Source organism: Plectropomus leopardus, chromosome 8 (assembly GCF_008729295.1).
Source record: "Plectropomus leopardus isolate mb chromosome 8, YSFRI_Pleo_2.0, whole genome shotgun sequence".
In the NCBI taxonomy this organism is placed as follows: Eukaryota; Metazoa; Chordata; class Actinopteri; order Perciformes; family Serranidae; genus Plectropomus; species Plectropomus leopardus.
Window position 1 is genome coordinate 26,430,877 of NC_056470.1, and position 25,845 is coordinate 26,456,721.

Consider the following 25,845-nt stretch of genomic DNA (forward strand, 5'->3'; position numbering starts at 1 on the left):
GGTCCCTTGACCTCCGTTATCTGATTGAAAATGGGTTCTATGGGTACCCACGAGTCTCCCGTTGACAGACATGCCCACTTTATGCTCGTCCCATGTAGTTTTGGGCAAAAACTATGCAGTTTTTTTACTGTCATTTTATTCCTAATCAAGACAATCTGATGAGAATTGCTTTATTCTGTCAATTTGGACGCCATAACTGTTTTGTAATGCAAAAGAAGAAAACCCATATCTGTTTTCAAAATTTTTCAAGGCCTTGATTTTTCTGACTCAAATTCATAAACTTTCAGGGATTTCAAGGACATGCGGGAAACAGTTCTTTCTTTAATAGAGCATGGAGGTGTGGTTATCCAGAGCCCTTTAAGTGCACTATGGTTATCTATTAGTATTACCATGGCAACCCGATGGGCATTCTTGTTTATGTCTCAAGATCAACATCATTAGAAAGGATAGCGACTGCATGGGTATCAGCATAAATAGCAATAGTACATGAGTTACATTCACCTAAAAACAAAGATCTCAATGAGACAGACTCCTCAGATCCCTGACTCTTGAGCCAATGGCTCACATTTTTGGCGACATCACCAGTGTCTCAATGGCTTCTCAACCTCCAGATCCAGTGCTGCACACCCTGCTCTAACTCGAGATTTGCGCAGCTCATACACATTTCATCAACTGCGAGACTGCTGAGCAGCGAGATCGAGACGTTCCACAAGTTCTCTTAACCTTTTATGTGATATAAGAACCAATAAACAGCCACGTGTTACATGCCACAATCATAATAACACAAGCAAGACAGACAGACTTTTGCTATTTCAGCTCAAATCAGCTGTTCATCTGCTTTTTGAGTGTGCTTTATTCTACTGAACAAGAGTATCGCCGAGTAGGAGCTCTCAACTTGCTTTTGGGCTCAGTACGGGTTTGTGCTTATGATGATGACAAGCTCGCACACAATGACGATTATCGGTTTGACAGTTATGCTAAAAGAGGCTCTGTGCACCTGCACATGCTTGGAGGACGACGTATGCAGCATACACTATAGTGATATACGTATATTGTTCCTTTTATAGCATCAACTTTCTTTTTAAACTTTAAGCACAAAATTAACTTGATTGTCAAACAATATTTGGTGAACAGTGTGGCTTAGCAATACTGTCAAGACATGACAAGAACAAGAAATGTCATAAAAATGTTATAATACTGAAGACGAGATGTCACCTGCTTCACTGAAAAGTCAGTTCTCAGAGAATGTGAACTAGAGGTTTCAATTTTTCATATTACATGTTTAAGTTGCATATTTGACCACAATTAGCTTACAAAGAAGCATCATTCTGTACTGTGGAGCTCAAACATCAACGTGAACAGTAAGAAAAATACATTTTTAATCGGAGGGGGGGCACATTTCTACAGTTTCTACAGTTTCAACGTCCCCACATGCAGCCATGGTGCAGCTACATGTGCTTAAACCAAAATCAAAACTGCTAGACTCTTTTTTTCAAATGCACTTTATGCACCACACATCACATTAATATTAGCATACCGAATACATCTACATCTGGTGCTATATATGGTATGCACTAATGAGAGGAAGTGAGGAGAGGTTGTGGAAAGGACAGGAACTATGGCTGCGTGTTGCAACATTATAACAGCACGCTGTGAAAATGTCGTAGATTTTCAAAATGTGCACCAGGGCAGCAGACTGGCCAGCCTCCCAAAAAAAAAGGTTTTGATGAAATGCAGACGTCAACATTAACACAAAATTTAGCATCTCTCCCCCCTCTCGCCCAGATCCCCTTCAGCTAATGAAGGGACACACTGTTGGCTGTCCGGCAAGCCTCTAAAAAGTTGTGAATAAAAATATCAACTGCTTCCATTCGGGATATTTACACTCATCCTTCACACACTCTAAATGTTTAGGAATCATGACCACTGACTGATCCTGTGCTTTCAGAAACTGTGATCACAACTTCAAAACCCCGGGTCCCTCCCTGCTTGTGTCCACCAACCATGAAGCCTCAGATTAATCTGAGGCCAGAGGGAAAATGAACGAGAACATGCAGGCTGAGTTTAAGGAGGGCAATATCGTGTTAACATGCTGAAAGACTGTCTGTGCCTTTACCTGTTTTTACACAGGACTTCCTTTTTATTACTTACGTCTGCTGGTTGTCTATTATTTATGTCTGTTAGCTGTGTGAGACAATGACAGTAATGACTTAACCTGGTTGTGTTTGTATAAAGGAGTAATCCACCAATTTTAAACATGAAATTCAGTTTACTGACAAGGGAATATGACTCAGCCTGTGTTGTATAATGTCCTGGAGGCAGATTTCAAAAGTTTGAATAATATAAATAAATAACCCCAGTGATGTAATCAAATGTAAGATGCTGTTGAGTTGCACTATGGGAATTTTTCTTCACTGTCTCTAAAGTTTGATACATACTAGAGATCTGAAATTTAAAGATCCACATACACATTTAAGTATGTTGCTTTAGTACTGGGACGTGCTTTATAGTAAAACATGACATGCAGACGGGATATAACATGGGGAGAAATTTGATTTGATCGCTGAAGTGGGCGTGTCATAATAGTGCTGCCCCAATGGTGTGTGCTGACGAGGTAGCAGTCCTGGAAAAAGAGAATGAGTCAATCGTCTGTCCTGCCAGGATTTTGCGATGTTGCAATTGCAACAATTAATCCAAATTCAGCCAATGCCTGTGAATCTTGCACGACCTTTTGTCCAACGACTGCAACTAATCTGCAAATTTTACAATTAAAAATGGGTAAAATCTTTTTTCATTGTAGAACTGCACAGTGTGCTGATTCTATTAGGCTCCAAAACCCCCACCCTCCGAAAATATAACACTGAATGCACTTAATGCTCATAGGCTCAGAATCGGTGACAACTTCACAACTATTTTTGCAATTTTCACTTGCCCCCGCCATTCACATTTATTGCAAAAAAAATTAAAAGATTAATTAAAAAAAAACGCCTATAAACGTGTTGCAACTTTGTAACTTTGATGCCAAAAAAATCCATGAAATCAGGCATTTCAGGAGGCAACAATCCCAAAAACAGCCAGCAAAATCTTGTAGATAATCTTGAGCTGTCACAGATAGCACTTTCGTCAAAGTGAATAAATTCTAGCCACGGGGCCGTAACCACAGGGTTTTGGAGGAAGGAATAGACATGGAGTTAAAATGCTGTTGCTAGTTAGCTAACTCAAGAATCTTAACTTAAAATTAGTGGTTTAAATGGTACTAGCTTACATAAACAAGTCACATCATGTTTTACAGGAAGAAAACTCAAAAGAACTTTTTGATAAAAGGATACAAAGAAAAAAAATGGGGGGCATTTTGTTAAAAAGGTGCACAGTATGACCTGAATTGTAATCTTAAAGGGTTAATTTAATCTAAACTTTGACTTATTTTAGGGCTGCTTAATTAAATAATTATATATAGTTTACATATATTTAGTCTGGTCTTCTATTGTCTGTGGAACATTAGAAAAATAACATTATTAAATGCATTAAACAAATATAAAGAATATAATATAAAGAATGCATTAAACAAATATAAAGAAAAAGTGACATTTGAATACAAAAACTGTGATATCGAAAAAATGACAAATTGATTTAATTGATTAATCACTGCAGCTATTATTTAGATTTCTGCAAAGTTTATATTCCCAAAGATTAAGATGTCCATTCATCAAACCATACAAAACTTGTGCCTATTCAACCAAATTTTACATTCTGATTCACAATCACAAGTTTCTTTATCAGAGGTTTTACACTATATTATGCACCCTTTAAATTTCTACTGGAAATTATGGAAGTAAACAGTGGAAATAGTGACCTTGTAATATTCTGCAATATTCCGTAAAGCTTTCAACAACTTGCATTGCCTCCTCAGTCCAAAATAATAATGTACCATTGCGATTTCTTACTCTAAAACAGTCTGTTTCTGTATTACTCAAATTCTGATACATAATGGATGTGTATTTGAGGTGTTGCACTAACTCAAGCTAACACGTAGGAGATCTCTCTACCTGCTTCTTCAGTCAGTTGTTTGCTTTTTGCACCTTTTAGAGCGAGTGCTTTCCAACAAAACAGACAGCGACAGTGATGAGACTGGAGCCTGCAGAGTAAAGAGCAAGTGGACTCACCTTGCTCCATTTATAAAACATGTCTCGGGCTCAGACTCTGTGAATAAATAATGGAGATTCTCTGTAATTTTGATCATAGGCCGAGCATCTGGTGCTGTGCCTTTCCTTTAGCATGTGTGGCCCTAATAGACTATGACTCACAGACCTCCGGACCACCTCCAGTAGAAAAACACTTATTACAGTAATTAAGTGAATCATAGAGTAATAGTAAGAGAGCGCAGAGAGACGCTGACATGACACGCTCCAAGTGTCGGAGGTCTAATACATACCACACTGAATAATTTAGCAAAACTTGTAACTGTTTCCCATAAGGAGCCATAGTGACAAGAAATTCATTTGTACCTTTCAAGGGATTTTTCACCCTGCCTGGCATGTGTCCCCCACTGTTAATGACTTCTTGGCCTCATGCAGCATATTTTATGTACGGAAAGGGTGGCACTTAGACCAGCTGTATACCTTATATTTATACAACCAGAGCTAACTGACATGACACTCTCCCCTCTGCACACAGCAATTACATTCATTGGTGGTTACTTTAACCAGTTACAGTACCGACTATAAAGATGGCAAAGTAGCAATTACAGCACAAGTGTGATATTTTTAGTTGTTTCCTGTCAAACTGAGGTATAAAGTGAATGGTTCTCTGTGTAAGCTGTGAAGCAGGCATTAACTACCAAAGCTCAGAAATGTGAAGTTCAGTGGGCTGGAACTGACTGGATATATAAGCCTCATTTAAATGCTGTGAGACAGCGTAATCACTTAATGCAAACATTTCACTCATACAGACGTATCAAGTGTTTAGTGACCTTTCCATCACTGCGCCCACTGTATTACATTTAGACTGCGTAAGGGGATGCCAGAGCAAGAAAATATAATATTCTCTAAAGGTTTTCACACAAGGTAAAAACGTGAGGGCAAGTTTGGGGCAAAGATTTTTCATGCAGTGGTGCCCCTTAGGAGGCAGTGGTGCCTTGATACAATTGCTAGCCAACAAAAATAATTGGAGGCTGACATTAATGTCTTTAAGAGAATATGGTGGGGTCATTTTTTAAGCTAGCGCAAAGATAATGGTATCTTGTGAAATTAGACAACATAGGGCATCCATGGGTACCAACTATGGTGGAATAGATTTTGGGAAGGGGGCTCAATAATGCCCCAAATTTAGGCTACATTTTGGCCAAAAAACAACTGGCCATTTTCATGGGGTCCCTTGAGCTCTCACCTTAAGATATTTGAATGCAAATGGTTTGTTTGGGTAACAATGAGTCTCCCATTAACTATAGAGGGCTTGTTCCCAGCAAATGTTTTGTTCTTAGTAATAAATTAAATAATTCAAATTAATGTTGTATAATTGTTTTTTTATGGAAAAAGAACCATCAGCCCTTGGAGAACAATGATTCGCCCAGCATGTATAAACTGATACACAACACACTAAAACAGTATTGTTATAGTGCTCCAAATGCTAACTTTACTGGTATTAGTCTGTTCACATCAGATAAGCAGCAATATTAACTACAAATAGAAAATCAAGGTGAAATACCATAATTCTTCATATCTCCACTGCAACCAAAAGTGATTTTTATTATTATGCAATCTCTAGGCAATTCTTTAACTAATAATATTTTTATCATGATTGTTTATAAACTGTCAAAAAATACTAAAAAAAAGCCAATATATTCTGGCAGAGCCCAGACTGACATCTTTCATGGTTTGCTTTATCCAACCAACAGTCCCAACCCGAAAATAAGTTTACAAACGAACTCTCACATCAGAAAGGTGTAAATTTATAAAAATGCATTTATACTCAGAAAATTGCAATTAGATAGCTGCAAGCTAACAAAAAATGTCATGCAGATGTTTCACCCTTGGAAATTTTTTCCATTTTCACATCTCAAATTGTCATCCTGCCTCACATTTTCCCTAAAAACTTGGTTGTCGAAAGTCATTATCATTAGTGGCTAAATTCAAAGTGTACCCTGTAATTAATCATTGCAGCACAATGTCATGTCTGGCACTTAAATAGGTTTATATAATTAGAAAAATATAACTGTGTTGACATTTTATCAGAAAAAAATTGTAAATATGCAAATGTTCTGACTCACATATTTCCACCAACAGACACCCACTCATGTAGACATATTTTCTGTCTCCATCCCATTTAAAGTTATACACAGGGCTGGGCAATATATTGATATAACATGAGACTAGATATTGTCTTAGATTGTGGATTTCATCCCTAGCCCTTATTTTACACGCTTGTATGTTTTTGTCTGGACTCCTGCAACTTTATGTTTGTATCAAACAGCGCTTCATTCACTGAGTCCGACTGGTGCAGAACTCTGCCGCCTGAATTTAAACAAGCACTAAGAAATTCAAACACATTACTCCTTTATTAGCCAACTTACACTGCCTGTATATTCAGTATTGATCTGAAATTTCACTAATCACTTTTAAAGCGTTAAAGGGCTTTGCTGCAAATTATTTCAGGGATTTATTGACCCCAACTGTGCCTAGGCGTCCCCTTAGATCAGTGGATGCAGCTCTGAGAACAAAGATGGCCTTTTAAAGTCCCCAAGACAGTTAAAAACTCTGCATTTAGAGATCAGACTACATCTTTAGCATATTCTAAATCCCTTCTCTTATTCATACTATATACATTTCTGGGTTTTTATTACCCCTTCCTGGCTATTTTATTTATTTATTTTTTTAAACTATTTTATTGCTCTGCATATTCATGCTTTTATGATCCCTCAGTTGTTATTTTATTGTTGTTTTTGGTTTTTATCTGCTATTTTCTGAAAACCACAAAATCTCTCTGCTATATGAATACAGTTTATTTTATTCTGTTATTGTCTGTTCAGTCTAAGGATGTGCATGTAATTTTGTGGATGCTGTTAAATTTGAAATCCAATATTACAAACAACTCATGTCCTCATCAGTATAAAGCAGCAGAAAACAATTCACACTGACAAAATCTATTTTTATACATATAAACAGCTTTTTTCCTTGTTCTGTTTGGCTTTAATTTAAAGTTTCTTGTCAAGGCACCTGACCAATTAAAGTAGCCACAGTAAACTTGTGAATGACACATATAGTCTATAAAACACTAGAGATTATGCAAAAAAAAAGAAAAAAGAAAAAATGGCTATATGCCTGTGGGGCTACAATGATAAATTGATCAAAAGAAAATTAATCTGCAACTATTTTGTTGATCGATCACGGAGGGAAAAAAAACATATTCCACTTTTTTATTTAAAATTTAAATATTATCTTGTCTTCTACGACAGTAAAACAAACATTTTAGGATGTTTCAATGGGCTCTGGGAAATTTCTACAGCTATTTTGCTATTTGCTGACATTTTAGAGACCAAATGATTAATTGATTAATCAAGAAAATAATCAGTAGATTAATCAATGATAAAAATAATCGGGCTGCAGTCCAAATGCCTGTATGATGGATGGTGTATGATTTAAAACAAAAGATCCATAAACAACCAGCGTTTGCCATTGATCAACAGTATAAGCTATTACAGTCTGCAATAAATATATATCTGGAGTTCAGCAGGGGTGATTAAATACTGCAGAGGGTCATATGTTTTTTCCCATGCCTCTGTCCATTGAGGAAGTCTCAAATTCATCAGTGAAGTCATCCCTCTTTCTACCCAGAATGCATTGGCCAGAACCCACCAAATAAATAACTAGGCTTTTTTTTTTCATCTGGATTCCTTGATGTATTGGGTTGGATTTTTCCATTACTAAGCAGAATAAGAGCATTTCCTTTCACTTCCAGCAGTCTCTAAAGCTGGCGCTCACCATCAGGAATGTAAACACACACAGTCTGTAAACAAGGCTCTCTCTGACCCCCCAACCCCCCTCCGACAACGCTGACCACCGCAGACCAGCCTAATGACGTCCCTCGCTGACCCCCCCAAACTCTCAAAGAGAGACGCAGCACCATTATTCCGCCGAGGGGGGGTGGGGGGGGGGGGGGGGGGGGGGGGGAGAGGAGGAAGGATGGTGGAGCGTCGGCCGTGGGCCTCGGAAAGTACAGAGACTGAGATGACAGTCCCACTGATATCTTCTCCTGAGTCAAAGTATCCCCAATCAGTGAGTAATGGAACAGAAAAACAAATGCAGGCACTGTGGTGGGGGGTTAGAGGATTAATGATCCAAGAGCCGCTGCAGCTGGCTGAGGGACGGCACTGAGGCTCCTCAGTGAGCCAGTGAAGGGGACTCTGGAGGTGAGTTTAAGACTGAGGGGTCAGAGTGCCGTCAACACTGACTCCATCCTCCCCCGAAACCAACAGAGATGTTGTCAGCACAGTGCCGCATCTGCACAGAGAACAAAGGCCACTGACGGGGTGAGAGGGGAAGACAGGCAGAGATGGGAGCAGGAGAGAGTTTTCTAATTTTAACCACAATGCTACAGCTGAGAGGAGCATCACAGGACTCATTTGGAACATATTGTTCAGATTAAAACCTGGATAAATAAACACGCTCTGCACTCCTGAGTGTGACGGTTCAAACCTCACTGGATGCTGGTGCTGCATAGAAAACAGTCGTTTTCAGAAAAGTTTGGGTGATCTAAACTAGTTTTCCTCTGTTGCACAGGAAATCTACAGCTTTGTCAGCCCTGCAACCATTCTAAATGAGGTGACAAATAGTGGTCACAGGGGCCTCGCTAGCTGCTGATAAGGTGATTTTCTGCTTGAGGAAGGGAGAAAAGGTACCATGACAGAGGAATCTCAACAGCTGATGGGTTCCCCTGGGGAGCGACAGGGAATCTGCAGTGTCCACAGGTTAGGGTTTTGTTTGGCTGTGACCTAACATTCGTACTGCATACAGAATGACAAAAAACACAGTGATGGTTCAGATTCAGTATGTGCCTGCAGATAATGAGAGGAGGCAGCTGCTAAACAAAAATAATTTCATGCAAACTGAAGGAAAAACAAAACTGATCAGATTCTGGCCACAAACACACACACCACACATGGAAACACTAACTCACAGGAGACTTTCAAACAAAACAGTTTGGGAAATATACTCATTCTTTCTCTATTGGAGAGTTAGATGAGAAGATCAACACCACTCTCATATCAGTCAGTTAAATATGAAGCTACAGCGAGTTAGCTTAGCTTAGCAGCAAGACTGTAAACAGGAAGAAACACCTAACCTCTGTCAAGTCGTCTACCAGCACCACTAAAGCTCACTAATATCTCATTAAAACTTAATGAATTTGCGCAAAAACTTTAGTGTAAATTAGACAATAATTTATGGTTTTACAGAGGGGCTATGTGTTGGACTACTCTTTGACTCTGAGCAGTTGCCAGGCAACCAGCAGGGACTCAGGAAGTCAGCAGACTGATTATAAACAAACGAGGTGTAATGTGTTAATTAGTGAGCTTTAAAGGAGCTGGTGGATTCATTTTGTAACCATCTGACAGAGGCAGGCTAGCTGTTTCCAGCCTTTATAATAAGCTAAGCTAATCACCTCTGGCTGTAGCCTTAAATTTAAAGGAACAGTTCACCCCAAAATCAAATAAACACATTTTTCCTCTTAACTGTAGAGGTATTTATCAAGCTAGATTTTTTTTGTGCGTGAGTTGCCCATCGTTGGAGATATCGGCCGTAGAGATGTCTTGAATAATGGAACTAGATGGCACTCAGCTTGGGGTGGTCAAAGCGCCAAAAAAAGACACATTGTTGTCACGTGACAGGCTGTTTTCATGTACTGTTCGTGTGTATATCTATGAAAAGTAAAGCACAATTACAAGTATATAACTCACTCAATCATTAGCCAGTGCGTTATGAATAACTTGCATTGGGGATGAACTGTCCCTTTAACATACAGTCTTCAGAGTTGTATCAATCTTCTCAACTATTTACAATGAGTGTATTTCCTAAAATGTTGCACCACTCCTTCACATGCTGGAAACTAAGTGATGCTGTTGAATTCTTAATTTCCTAAACAGAAATGCAGCGATAAAAATGTGTCCCTGTAACAGAATGGAATGATAACCTGTTTCTCATTTTCTTAACTAAAAAGGGGATTTTAGCAAATATGCAGCACATTACAATAAACATTACCAGGGGAAATATTATATATGCTAATCAACTTGAAAGTGCACTTACTGAGATTCTCTTTTTGAGACCTCGAGTGGGGAAGTCAAATTTTTGAGGGCCAGAATCTTTGACACTACAGAGAAGAAAATGTCTTGGTTTTACATTCCAGCGGCCAGGATGAAAGTGAGCAACTGTCCAGAACGAAGGCCCACTGAATCGCCTTGGGTCACAGCTTGAACCAGACAGCTCCGACTTTACACGTGCCTGTAAACATGGCCCTCGCTCTGTATGAAGCTGCAGCCTGCCTGCCCTAAGACTAAAATGTTTGTATCAAGCCGCATCAAACTGAAGCCAGGGAATTAGGGGGAAAAAAATAGGCACAATAAACCTCAACCGTTCCCTGTCTTTAAAGGATTCTCTGTCTATAATGGAGCCTCATTTTGGGAAGTGAAAGCACTTCTGCCTGCTAAGTGCAATCATTAATATCCAGTCTAAAATCACTCATCGCAGTCATACACATTCACTTGTCCTCATAACACACCCACAGATCAAAGTCGTTTTTGTGATTCATACCGCACTGCTCTTGGACAGAATTGTTATCAAGTGTTTTCACCACTCAAGTAATGCCAAGATAATAATCTCTCTGCTCTCTCGGCTGCTCTGTAACAACATGTACAGTGGTACTGGAGCACTACTTGTCAGGCAGATGCTTTCTGAGTGTGTCTGCTGAGTGGTAAAGTGAAGTTGGATTGATTCCCTCCACCTACTCATCAGCGAGTGACCGAGGGCTACCCCGAGGCTCAACCTGTCTCAGATGCTGTGATCATAGCGAGAACACGACTATCTGACACTGCATGCCTGCTGCAGAGAGACAAAGACAAGAGTATGTATTGTTTAGGTTAAAGGGCATTTATAGGTTAGGAGCTCATGTGCTTTAACTGGGTTTGCATAGAAGTAACGAGCAGGAGAAATTACAGGGTGTCGTGTCACTTTAGTTAAAGGTTAAGTGTGTAAGATTTAGGGGGATTTAGTGGCATCTATAGCAGTGAGGACTGCAGACTGCAGCAAGCTTAACTTCTCCCAATTAGGCAGGGTTTCCCAGTCATTCATTTTGTGTGGCAGCCCTACACAATTAAAACATCTGCTGCCACGTATTGATTTTTTATTTTTGGAGCTGGGCTGTTTATAAGGAGCACTGTTGTAATACATTTGTATTGTTCAGTTATGCTCTGCACTCTCGGAGTGCAGAGCATACTGTGGGAACAGAGGGAGCAGTAAAATCACATGCAGTGAAAGTGAAACTTAACCGATCATTGCACTTGGTCTAGCAGTTTGTTTTCACTCCTTCTGCAGCAGCTGCTCGTCTCATCTATCAATCTGATCTGATTAGCTTTGATAACTTAAACTTCTCAAATTGCTGCTGAGAGAAAAAAAAATAATGACAAGCTCCGCCTGTGCTGCATTCAAGGACCCGCAAAAACAACTTTAGAAAGGTGACACAGAGTGATAAAAAACATACATACAAACACAAAAGATACTGCCACACTGTGATTCTTAATCTGTGGGAAACACTAGAAGGTTTTTACCAGGAGCCGAATTACATGAAGAGGTCTCTTCTTCTCAAAAAACAGACGGACCAGTTGATTAAAACTGACAAAAACACTGAATATAGCAGTTTCACAGAACAAATCAGTATTTCTTCCAAGGTGTTTAGCATGATGGAGACAAGCCACTTGCCCAGTGCATGCTATGTGTGCTCACGTTATTTCTGAGCAGACGTTCAGGAGTTTTTTTCTGTGGGCCAAATTAATTGCAGAGATCTCTTTCTCTCCTCAACAAACAGGTCAGGTGATTACAACTAGTAAAAACCCTGAATGAAGTTTCATATAAAAAAGTTAATTACAAAAAGTGTTTTTCCAGCAGTGCTTGTTGTGGAGAGGCTGTTTACTACAGCGTCCAACGCATTAAATGCAAACGGCCCTTTCTACAGTGAGTGTTTGGTTTGTCCGTTCTGGGCTATTGTAATGGTGATGCAACATAGCGAGCTCCGTAGCCAAAACCTTCTCCGTATGTATGTATAAAAAAACTCATTTTAAAGTCACAAAAACACAAGAATTCTTGTTTTTGGGTTATTATACATGAAACATACTTATCATATCATATTACAATACATCCCCCTAAATCTTGCACACTGAACCTTTAAGTGATCCAAACCACAAATGTCCTTAACTTCTCAAAGTCACAGAGCATCCCGATGAGGACAGGAGATGTCCTTTTTTTCTGGCTGACCTGAATACATCTTCCATTTGCCGGCTGTTACAAATTACTTTACCAAAAAAATTATGCTCCGGTACCTTGGCAAGCAAATAGGGACTTTTGCTTGTTTTAAGGCACATCCAGTCTCGGAGGGGATAAATGTAACAGCTCGACAGCTAACACTGCAGGAGTTTGTCAGGACTCAGGGGCAACGCAGAAACCACACAGACTGAGAAACAGGGAGTGAAGGTGATGAAAGAGGAGCGCCAAAGTGGTGTCAAAATGTTAAAGATGACTGGCCCATGTTCATAGGAGACATTGTTGCAGTTTCTGTCCGCCTAACAGTCTTTTTTTTCCTCCATTTTTTCTGCTTAAAAGCGAACATTCAGAGAAGTTCAAGGCCATGTGCAGAAATAAAAGCCGCATTTAAATGGCTCTTTTATGTGGCTTCACATACAGTTTCAAAGAACTGTCCAAATGACCACAAACACAGCCCATACACTCTCTCTCTGCCCCAATTACACATCTGTGCACACACACTGACACTTCCATGCTTACACACAAGTCCTGCTACATATCCAGCTTTCTATCAAGTAACAAAAGTGGGCCGGACAGGAGCAGAGAAAGCGTCGAAGGGGACAGAGGGGAGATGTGGACGTCTTTTTCTTTTGTTGCAAAAATATAAATAGCACACAGGGCTGACAGCGAGCTTTCTGACACGGTGGGTGTGATGCAGTCGTTGCTTATGGCTGACAGAGAAAAAGCACAGCTACTTCATTAAGTGCAAAGGAAAGGAAGCGAGGACAAAGCAAACAAAGCAAGAGTTGGGTGAAAAAGGAAAGGGGTGAGTAAGTGTTGGGGGTGGAGGTGGAGGGATTTCTTCCTCCTTTCCATCTCGCTTAAAGTGGAGACTCAGGCGGCATCTCTAGGTAAGCTTCCCTGTCACTTGGGGCCTCATATTGCCAAGGCTGCTTGGTTCCCACAGTGTGTCCGGGCCTGGATCTGGCCTTCCTCCCCACTCCGGCAGCCCTGCGTCTTTAGACCCCCAGGCCCCGGAGCAGAGGTTACACCAACACAGCCAGCCACAGCAGCATGTCAGCCCCACACCAACCGTTGCCTTGGTGCCGCTGCATTAACGAAGAGCTCCTGACTCTGTTCGAGGGAAAGTGATTTGCCATGACGTCTATGGCTCCCGTCTTTCCTCCTCTCCTTCTCTCTTTCCTTGCTTGTTGCTGCTCGCTCACTAAGAAACCTTCTCTCTCACTGTCTGTCTCTGCACCCTTAATCTCTCCTGTTTCCACGGTCTCATTTTTCCCTTCTTTGTCATTCTCTCCACCACATCCTCGAATCTTCCCTCCCTCATTCCACTGCTCTTTCGCTCCCCTTTTTCTTCCTCGGGTAATGACTGATGCCTGAAACACAGTGCCATGATTAGGCTGACATTGATGAAAGACAAAGAGTCTTGTCGGCAACATCTGCGTTGAATAAATATTGAGATGACAAATTGTGCAATTTTTTTTCACTCATTGTTCGTTTCTCAAAATTGTTCCCAGCTTGCAGACTTGTCAGTGCCACAGAGTTGCCACCAACATCAAACACAATATTTATTTTCAGTTAGGCGCAAAATATGCTCACAAATAACTCTGGAGCCAAACACAGATAATATGTCAGTGCAGGGCTGCTTGCCTCGCACTGACAAACTGGAAGACTACTGAGTGGTCGTCCACGGCGTTTTACTCGGTGACCAACAAACAGGTGCATGCCATTACAGCCCCAACGCTCACACGGTGGCATTCCACGCTACAAGGAAGTGTGTAATCGATGTTGTGGAAAATAAAGTGAGAAAAAAGTAGTTCTAATTGCAAAATGTAAATATTGAGTTTTCCCACAAGTGGGGGCAGACCACCCAGGATGCAAAATAGTCACCCACCCCCTTTCTCTTTTTGCCTTGTCGACCGCCCGAGAGATGTCTTTTTGTGTGTGCGAAACATCACCGACCACAATCAACACTCACACAGAAACCCATGATGTGTCTTTGCATGCAAATACTTCTGGCAGCTCCCGCTTTTGCTTTGTGGGAAAATTAAGTGATGAAAACCTGGAGGGGAGTAAAGGCTGAGAGGGGATCAGAATTTGAGTGTAATACCATGTCTGTCTTGTTCCTGTAAGGTGCCAGTTTTTTTTTTTTAAATTTGATTCAGGCTGCCCTTGTCTGGTCTGAATAATTTTTCACAAGACAAGGGAGCAAGAGGGCAGCCAGCTGGGCGACTCTGCACTGTAGCTGCAGTGTCTGACAGACGGAGGCTCCTCCATGTGTGCGTTACAGGCCGGTGTCAAATACTTGTCTGGACTGTGACAAATACCTCCTGGTAGTCTTGCTACAATTACCTGCAGAATCAGCTATGAAACATAACTGTTCACACTGCTGGTGCCGTTTGAAGATCAAAGACAGCTGCTTTCTTATTTCCTGACAACAAAATACTGTCAGTAAAACTTAATCTAAGCTTTATTCTTTTCAAGTCTGCATAAACTTGTGAGAATACTGTGAACAAAAAAAGTACAAGATTTGTCAATGGAAGAAGTGCCTGAATCAAAATGAGAGTCACCGGTTCATCAAAGTGTCCAAAAACTTCACTTTAATTAAAAAGAAATCTGCTTTTATGCGCCTAAATTCAAGTTCCATTTATTTACACTAAGTGTCATTAAACCAGTCAGTTAGGCAGCAAACAAACAGCACATTTCCAATCAACACGAGTAAAAAAAAAAGACGCTATTTTTGATGCAGAACTTACCTTGAGTGGTTTTACTTCCTGAAGCTGACTGTTGGACAAAGGCGACCAAGCAGAAACCTACAAATCCCAGACTCGCGCGTATCAAAGCGTGCATATACATGTTAACTTTCACTGTAGTTGAACACGAGCACTTTCTAAGATCTACGATGCGCGAGAGCACATAGGCTTCAAGGGTGCGCGTGTGGTATAAAGGTCTCTTGTTATTCCCCTCTGAGCAGCCGCTGATAGGAGACGGTGCGATCCCCCTTTTCTCTCCTCTTTTACGCCTGCTTATTTGAGTTTCAAGTGATCGGGGCTGAGGACAGACCGACAACGCGGAGCAGCGGAGGAAGGCTTTTCTGTTATCATGTTTCAAGCCAGACCAATGTCAATTTAAGAGAGAGAGAGAGAGAGAGAGAGAGAGAGAGAGAGAGAGAGAGGGAGAGAGATGGAGCGGCGGGGTCTGAAGGGGGAGGAGAGAAGGAGAAGAAGCGTCCGCGCTGCGCTCCGGACTCCGCTGCTGCTCCTTCTCCTCTCTCACTAACCCTCACACACTTTGCTTTTTTTTTTGTTCTGCAGAAATTTACACACAGGTGCTGATCGGGCTGCTGAACATGGGTCGGAGTGACCACGTGCTCGGGCTCGTGCGGTCACCTGGCCGGTGCCACCTGTGCAAAAAAAAAAAAAAAAAGTGTCCCGTCACGTCGGCGTGGTAAAAGCAATGGCTGAAAGGGGGGCAAGAGGGCGGCTGGATTTATAAATGAGTCAGATGGAAAAAGTAATAGCCTGGAGATTGCATTTTGTTCATAGCCTGTGTGAAGCTGCGGCTCATCCAGTCCCGACTATCAAACCAATAAGCTCCCATTTTCATCGGGTCACGGTGCAGCACTGATGTGATGATGTCTGCAATCTCACTTATTGAAGATTAATTAGTTCGTCATTACAGTTTGTCAGCAACAAATGCTGACATTTAGAGAAAGTCAAATCAACATCAAAAATATTACAAGCAGGGCCGGATTGTGAGAGAATGGACCCCGGGGCACAGATACGCAAAAGGCCCCACCACCTCTCCTCCACAGGAACAAGACACAGACTTTGTGGCGGCTTTGCCTTTTTTTCCCCCTGGTTGTTTTGCGTCTGAAATACTTTTGTGTCTTTTTGGTCATTTTGTGTCTCTTTGCGGGTCTATTTTGTGTCCAAGATTTTTTTTTCTTGTATTTTGTTTTGTGAGACTTAGTGTCTCTGAGATAATTTTGTGTCTTTTTGGGTTGTTTTGTGTCTGTGATAACTTTGTTTTCATTTTCGGCTGCTTTGTGTCTCTATTTTGTGTCTCATATAGATATGTATTTTTTGGTCACATTGTGTCTCTTTGTAGTTATTTTGTGTCTCTTTGAAATTATTTGTGTTTTTATTGGTTATTTTGTGTCTGAGATAATTTTGTGTCTATTTTGATCATTTTGTATCTCTTTGTAGTCATTTTGTGTCTCGGAGATAATTTTGCATCTATTTTGGTCATTTTGTGTCTCTTCAAATTCTTTTATTATATTTTTTTATTATAGGTATTATAGGTATTTTCATGGGTGAAGATTTGGCAAGGGGATACAGGGGACACAGTCCCCTCAATAATACATTTATACCATAAAATTGTGCAGAGAATGCAAATTGGTGAATAGAAATTCACTAGAATGCAGGAAATTGAGTGTTTGATGCTCAAATATTACTGACAGATCTGACAGAGGACCCACAAACCCCCACGCCCCCCCCCCCCCCACACGAAATCTATGCCCTTGGGTATTTGAGGACATTTTTAACTAAATTATTTAATTTAAGAGGAAAATAAGATTAAAACAATCTTTTTCTTTAATATCTGCCTGCTGAATTGAGTTAAAAGTTCAGCTGACAGAGTTGAGAACTAAATTGTAAAACATATTTGAAAATGAAAAATGAAAACCTGCAGTGTTTTCATTTTATACCTCCACTGATTTCCCTGCATATCATCCTTATTCCAAGGTCAATTGGGGGCCCTAAAGCAATTTCATATCCCTGTTACAGCTGCAGCTGCATTAAGTACTAAAATCTAACTGAACCTGTAGAAAAAATATGCACATGAAGAAACTGATTTTTCTCATAAAAAGCCATGTTGATATGAAGTTATTATGTTGAATGAATAAACGACGCCAGCTGTTCAAAATGAATCAATTCCTCAGGTATGATCACTAACAATCAGTAATTGTTAGTGTTTACAGGAACATTGATGAAAGCATTATAATAATCATCTGGTATAAGAACTAAAAACAACAGGAGTACTAATTTATTTTGTGTCATCTGGTGCCAAAACCATAACAAACATCATGTTTTCATCAGTATCGAGTTCTTCACTGCAGGAGATTCAGCTCAACTACTACATTACCTTTGAATGACTAAAGCCCCACCCGCTGTCACAAGACACTAATATTGAGAGTCACTTAGGAACGCGTGACGCATGTTGTAAAAAACCTTTCAAGACTTAAACCAACGATGGACTTTAGAAGTTGAACGGATTTAAAGAAGGCTGCGTTTGAATCACCACCATCAGCCAGCCCCGCAAAACTGATCATGAGGCGCTCTGCACACCATTACCCCCAAGACCTGAAGAGGAATGAGGCTTGAGGAGCTACATGAATCACAACAGACCTCTCTCACATTACCCCGAGCACAGCCCACTGGGCTACTGCGCCGAATTTCACCGCCAATCACATTGTTTTCAGGAAGCGCCCTGCAGAGAGAAGACATCTGTATCCCTACACCTGCTCCCTCCGCCTGCATTATCACCTAAATTAATCAGCTGTGTTGATGCGTTTATGTTTGCATTTTCAACGTACGGGCAGATTCTACACTATAATTATCATGTCAGCTCCAATGCGTTTTTTTTTTTCCCCTCAATCAAATATATTGTAATTAGGGCCTCAGAATGAGGCTGATTGGAGATAACAACTCTACTTTCCTCCGATGATGCAGAGAATCTGAAAATAGCATTACGGCTGATGACAGAAATTTTTCATTATCAGGATGTTGTTGTTACGTGTACTTTATGCAATAAAATGTACCTTAGATCTGTAAGCAGATATTTCATAAACAAGGTAATTTAATCCCCCTGCTACCAAATGTTTTTTGCCAAAGACTAGGGGCCTCAATAAATAAGAGATTCAGTACAATAGAATAACCTTACGAGAATCCCTCCTCGCATCCACAGAAGAAGAAAAAACATGTAAATCCACAGCACAAAGTCAAGCAGTTCAGTGTAATTAAAATAACATCCGTCAGGGATATGGAAATATCCCATGTCCCTGTGTCTAAATCTCTGGGTAATTGTGAGCACTTGTATAACCAAATGAGCTCAGAGTCACTCTGGGAGTTTGAGAAAGTCAGAACACGGTTGCCACAGAGCCCGAGTACAAGTCACGCTGGAGGATCAGTACACTTTTCGTGGCAACACTTCATTAAAGACAGAAGGGCTGGTGTGCGGGCAACACACTGTGCACCAAACCGAGCTATTTTTACACTAACAGACACAGAAGGGAAGCCGAGGCAATGTTTAATTTATGATGCTCGTCATGAAAAGGACTTGAGCTACACACTCTGGGTAAAGAGGAGAGTGGAAGGTGTCGAGAGAGTAGCCAGGATTTTTTCATAAGCCCCTTTTACACTGCCTGCTCGAGGCGGGAATATCGTGGCGTTATGCCACCTCGCTGTTCTCTATGAAAGGTACGATCATGGAAAGGGAGGACAGAGTTGTCTAACCTTTGAGCCGGCAACAGAGGTGGTAACGGCGCCAAAACAAGGTCTGTGTTAAAGGTCAGCTGACAGGATGGGATCATGAGCATGATGAGTGTGACGTTTTGATGGCATGTTATGCACCCCAAGCCCGTTCTCATTTCAAAGCAGTCAAATACTGCTACTTTGTAAGTGATTTGGCATCAGACAACGATGCCAAAAACCAAAAAGTTATGAAAATACCTATAATACCCTTAAAAAGCCAAAAGGGCCGTACAGAACCTTTTGTGGGGTTATGATTCGCTGCCTGTCTGCTGCACGGCACCTGTCGCGGCAGTATAATACGCCACTGGACAGCATCAGGATGAAAAGCATCATAAACAACATAATATAAGGAGCACAAAGATCCCTATAACGCAGGTGGGAGGGATGGTGGTTGAGTCTAATTGATTGATTCCCATATGAAAGTAGAGCCAAACTATGATGTTTTTTTCTAATCCTAACCACATGCTTTTGTTGACTAATCCTAACCATATGCTTCTGTTGACTTGTAGCTTCCTGGAACGTCAACAGTAAACGCAGGAGGATACATAGCACATAATATGTAGACGTGGAAGTCCACTGACAAAGCACCAATATGTGATGACTTTGTAGACATGCCACCCACCACGAGATTTAAAAAGCAGCTAATAGTAGTTAGCAGTTAACTCAAAGAAGAACAGCAGGTGTAAAAGTCCACAAATCAGAAAAACTGTGAGGTATGGGTAAGATCAGCCATCATATATCAGGGAGGGTAAATGATTGTTACTGCAATGTTATACCTTTATTACTGTTTAGAAAGGGCTGCCAGCAAGTGCTGCATGTTACACTAGAAGCCAACGGTGTTGTGAGAAACTTCACGCCTTTTTTGCTTCCGATCTGCCTGCATGCTGTCTAAAATCACACAATAGAGTGGCATGATACCGCTGTAATTAGGTTTTGTGTGAAATTGCAAAGGCAACATAGAGGAGGGACTTTGCAGCGTGTTTTCTGTGAAAAACATGCTATAGACAATTCAAATTAAGATCCATCACTATACATCTCTTTCCAGAGAGAGCGGGATCGTTTTTTGTGCATCACGTTTGTGAGATTCGTAGCAGAGTAACTGACCGCAACATGGCTTATTTTGCATTAAGTGTGCAGCTCTGTTTTCTTTTTGGATTTTACCATATTTGAAGGCAATATCAGTTTGTAACTTCCTTTTTTAAAAGAGTCGAGGCGTCTGGATCTATATGAAAAATGCACGATTGTCAGAGATACACCACATTTAACATCTGCCACAGTACTTCCAAACTTCACATTTTCCACTTTTCAGCCATCAGAAGGCAAAAAAATATGTGGCAGCTAGTTTTAGACAACCTACTTTTTATTTTGATGCTGAAATATCGAAGTGAGTGGATGCTCCAGCAGCTGCTACTCTAAGATAAATGCAAGATGGATGCATGTTGGGAGGTGTCAGTGAAAGCCATCACTGTACTATACTGCATGCTAATGAACTTGGGAGTTAGAAGCCCTGCAGAGAGCCTAATGTTCTCTTCCAGATGCTCCTACACAGGGACAGATCACCTCCGCTCCTCATTTACTTTCCTCCAGTTCGACATTCATACTCCCCAATTGTCTGAAAGATTTATGTGTGAAAATGCCAAGACTCTCGGCTCAGAAGTTTTTACCCTCCCTCTTACTTCCCTTCTTATTCCTCTCCGCAGGGGCTTCATATGCAAGGTTACCAACACCACCGCAGGCCCAGCAGGATCTCTTGGTACTCACCATGCCAGCACCACAGGGGAGCAGAGTGGCTTGCTGAGTTCCACACTTTAGTACAGGCATCCCAGCGAACGCTGCGGGCTTGCCCCAGGAATGCCTCCTGACCACAGCCTCAGTCACTGGCACTGACAGGGAGCAGAGAGAGGGAGAGCGAGAAAGGAAACACAGTTATCAGGTCGGAAGAGATGAAGGTGTCACTCACAGCCACTTTAACTAACTGAAAGACTAATAATGCATTCACTGTCTTCTTACTTTGGTGGGTTCATGAGCTTTAAATCATAATGTGGAAACATAGATTGCTAAAAACAGCACATTTTTACTAATACATTTTAAAACATTTTCTATAACTTTTCCATATGTTTACCCCAATTTCCATGACTTTAAGATCATATAGATGTCAATGCAATTTGATGTGTGTTTGGATTATAGTTTTATCAAGTTTGTATGCATTTATTTCTTGTTATTGTTACAGCAGTCACAGGGGGGTATTTTACTGTAAAACCACTTCATTTACTTTTGATACTTTAATTACTTACTTTAATTCTTACTTTTACTAAAGTAGGATTTTGAATGCACATATTGTTTAACCCTTAAAAACCTGGAGCAACTTCACTTTTCTTGTGCTGCTTTCAGATGCCTTTCACAAGTATTTAAACCTTCAAATTCAAAAATATGAGAAAAAGGCAATTAGTAACATGGTTATTAAATGTTCCAGAAATTGCACATTGAAAAGTTAGGGAAAAACAATATTTATCATTTTAAAAGTATATTGCAGAATCATTTGAAAAGATTAAGCACTTATTTGAAGGTCTTTTCTTTGTTTTGTTTTTTTTTTTGTTTTGTTTTGGGTTTTTTTATTACTAATTTCCAGACAAAGTGACAGGCTTGGTAAGGTTACTTCAACATAGACAGTGTTTTTTATTATATTATTCATTTATTAATGTATTTTGCTGTCTCTAAGAATGAAAAGAGCACTATTGTTAAATTTCAGATAGAACAGCAAATATCAATAAAAATCTATGTTTATTCCATTTTTTGTCACTCTTTTTCAGTATTGGTTTCTTTTTTACGATAGTACTTATTTTTTAAAGTTTCAACTTTCTGTCACTTAAGTTGAAAGACGGTTTGCACATCAAAATGGCGAAAAAAAAACATTTTTTTTCCTGTGATTGTTTTATTGCCAATGTTTCCTTAAACAATGTCAAATTATATTTTTGCTGCCAAAACTTCATATACAACCCAAAAACATATTACATGTGATCAAAAAATTGACATGCAATATGGGAATTGATAATGAGTTTACATCCATCAACTGAACATATACTATCGTCCGCTGTGATGAAATTTTCACCAACCCTTGTTGTTTCAATTTGAGGGGGCATTCAGATGAATTTTCCTAATCTGGAACTATTTTTCTGATTATTTCGACACCACATGAATGCAGGGTTTTTCTTGCCTGCCAAAGAATACTTCTACAGCATCATGGATGAAAATGACCCCAGAGGCTCAAGATGCATTTAAGTTGTGTTGCATTTATCACACCCCTGGATAAGTTAGAAGAGTTGAAACCTCCTAATGAGCGCTATCACCACAGCGCCCTCAGGCTCTGTGTTATGAGGGCTTGTTTTCCGTGACTCCCAGTCATATTACCTGAGTCTTAATGCTGCTGCAGCAGGGAGGTAGACAAGACACGGACAGGCTTTTTAGCTGCGTGAGTGAGCATGCGGGTGCTGGAGGGGATACAGGCCTGTGCACATATTGTATCTAGAGTGTGTGTGTGTGTGTGTGTGTGTGCGTGCCTGTAATCAAGTGGACTCATCAAGATCAAATGAGACAGAGAGGGAGACATTGTCCCGTTAAGATCCTTAGTTTAATCCTTTCTGATGAGCCCGAATCATTCAAAGTATCAATCATCATCATACAACTAAATTCAATGACAGTGCTTACAGTCTATCTGAACACATACACACACAGAAGAGAAAGATAATACCCGTATATTTTAAGTAAACTCTTTTGATGACACAGAACTGGGCCGGGCATGCTTAAACCCCAGCACACTCAGCAGTGGCTCTGCGCCACTTTGTCTGCACTAATCCTCTATGATCAACTCATACGTGGAGAAAGGGACGAGGCCTTTCGGCGGCCTCATTCAGACAGACACAGAGTAAGTAGGTAAGTACAGAACAGGACCGGGACAGCGGGGAAGTCCCATGAGCTCACTGTCTAGCCCGATAGTGCTGCAGCTACGCCCACCTGCTCCAACTACCGGCTCCAGGGAGTGTCTCCCAGGAGCTTTATGCAGGTTCAGCTCATGTGTGTGTCCTAAAATACCAAATAAGCCTTCAACATTTTGGCCATGTTGAATTCCTAAAAAAATCTGCAAAATACCAAATACCACGTTTTTTTTAAATCTTAGAAAATCTACAAAAATTATCTGCTGTTGTGGACTCATAACATACATACACCAGTGTAATAAAAGACTCTACATCTACAAAACATCAAACTTCAGATCCCATTCAAACCTTGTCTAACCTTCACACGAGTGATGATTGCATTTAAGGGTCATAGAGACACTTCGATGAGTAAAACCTTCCCACAAATCGCCCACATTCAGCTCTTACATTCTTTGCAAATACTCTGACCTGAATCATTTCCTCTGAAAAGAACAAGACAAAGCAATTTTGTTTGGAAAGATAAAAACTGCAGCTCAGGACCAAACTGGGCTCCCAGAGTCACGCTACTTCAGGTTGCATCTGACCTCATGAGCAGTACAGAAAAGAACTGTAAAAAAATTACTCTTTCCTCAGACGAAATGAAAAAGGCTCTGTAAAGAAAATGCAACAGGTCCTGTTTCTGCTAGAAAAGCCAGTTTTATGAGATGCTTCATGGATCAACAGCTGAACCAAATTCATTTTAATAAGTGAACTGATTTTATTATCGCAGAGGCAAAAATACTAAATTCTTTCCACATTTTGAATCCCCGAGTTTCAAAAAGACTTGGAAAAATGAGGTACATAAAATGGAAATTAAGTTAGTCATTGATATGGATTCTTTTAGCACTTTTGGCAGTAAAAAGACCTGCTGATACAAATGAAATCTCCTTAGGCCAATTAAAAGGGAACGCCAACTTCCCAGATTTTTCACCGAAGTCGAAATTAATTCAATTGTTATATTAGTTCATTAGTTAGCTCATATTAGTTCATATGAATTAGTAAATATAAAAAACATGATCTGCTGTTGTGATAATATACATACATCATTGTAATAAAAGTTTCATAATGAATCATCTTTAAAAGTTTTAAACCCATAAAGGAAATATCAAAACACAAAAAAATAAACAAAAAAAGACAGCAATTACTACACAAAATGTATCATGTACTACTTTCCACCAGAGTTGGCCCGACTCATAAGCAAACAAAGCTGCTGCTTGAAATGTCCCACAAACAAAGCTAGGAGGCCCTATGCTCATTACACAAGTTGCCCAGGCTTCATAAATTATTACACTAAAACATTGTACAACTTCAATGAATGGCTGATATGGATCTATCACACAGAAATAAAAAGCACCATGAGAATGAAATACAGAAAATTTGATGTCAGTAAATAACAATAATATAACATCATGTGTGTTTAAACTAAAATGTACAACACTCACGCTAGTTCAGTGCCATGTTAGGTGGTGGGACAGGGGGGCCCCTAAACCAAATCTGCCTAGAGGTCCTCCAAAAGTCCCACGCCAGCCCTGTTTTCCACTATTCTAGTTCCGGTTCACATTATTTTTGAATTTCTGTAACTTGTGATATGCAGAAGTAGAAATGTTTAAATCATCACCTTTCTCTGTGTAAAGCTGAGGAAGCGTGCAGCACATTCATCAGCATGTGATGTGAAATACATGTATGCACATTACTGCATAGCGACCATCATGTGAGTAGTAAACCGCAGTGGGGAGGTCTGGTTACAGCTTTAGTGGTTTTACTGGTACACACACATATGAAGCTAGACCGCCCTCTAGTGGTCGAGCTGTTTCTATTTAACAACACTAAACACACTAAACTTAAATCTGAATAAAATGGATAGGAATAGTTCGGGGTTTTGTAACTGTTCTTTTACTCGTTGTCTTCAGTTTAGGATCCATTATTAAGTTTTGGTCCTGTTCGCATAATTTAGGTGCTATAAACAGGAAGTATTGACATGTCTTTGAGTCCTTAGTTATCTGTGTGCTACAAACAATTTGTTTACACCGACATTTCTTTACATTTTGGCAAATTGGAAGCATGACAACTATGCCGAATTAACGATTAGCAGTTCCCGTTTGCATTGCACCCATGTGTGTACACAAAACTATCACTGCAACACTTTGATACTGTACAAAACTTAAAAACATGATGATTCTCAGGCAGGTTCTGCAGTTATTTGTAGCGTCATTTTCTTTAACGTTTGTTGGCAACAGTGATATCCTCGGAAAGTGTTAGTCACGCTGAATTAAAAAACTTGTGTATGTGTGTTAAGTTTTGTTCGAGTTATGACACCGTGAAGGTACCTTAATTTCATCTTTGAGTTGTATCACATCCACTGCTGCTGCTTCCTCTGCTGACCGCGTTTATTTAAGGCGCCACATTCAACTTCCTGTTGTTCAAACAAACCAATGGGAGCGTCGAAATGAGTTCCTTCTTCAGGTGACGTCTCCCTCCGCGGCTCGGGTTAGGGCTTAGGTTAGGTTATAGTAGGGAATAGCACAGACAACTGGATGGGATTAGAGACAAGGTCCATGACATTAGGTCCATGTTAAAAGGACAGTTTACCCCCAAATCAAAACCACATATTTTTTCCTCTTTATCTGTGGCACAATTTATCAGTCTGGATTGCTTTTTTGGGAGCTGCCAAGTTTTAGAGACATCAGCCATGGAGATGTCTGCCCTGTCTCCAGTTTATCATGAAACTAGATGGCACTCGGCTTGTCCAAAGCACAAAATAAAGAAAAAATAAAATACAACTGAAAAACTCAACAGCAACATTTTTTTCCAGAAATCATGACC

At 40.3% G+C, this 25,845-nt stretch overlaps 1 protein-coding gene across 2 annotated transcripts in view; it reads right to left on the reverse strand.

The window, feature by feature from the left end:
- The window catches only part of scube3 (signal peptide, CUB domain, EGF-like 3), a 106,141-nt gene extending 90,517 nt beyond the window's left edge, over positions 1-15,624 (reverse strand). For both annotated transcript variants that reach the window (XM_042491617.1, XM_042491616.1), the window contains exon 1: positions 15,275-15,624. In XM_042491617.1, coding sequence (XP_042347551.1) covers positions 15,275-15,374 — 100 coding nt within the window. In that variant the 5' untranslated portion in view covers positions 15,375-15,624. The remainder of the gene's footprint in view (positions 1-15,274) is intronic.
- Positions 15,625-25,845: the final 10,221 nt, after the last annotated feature.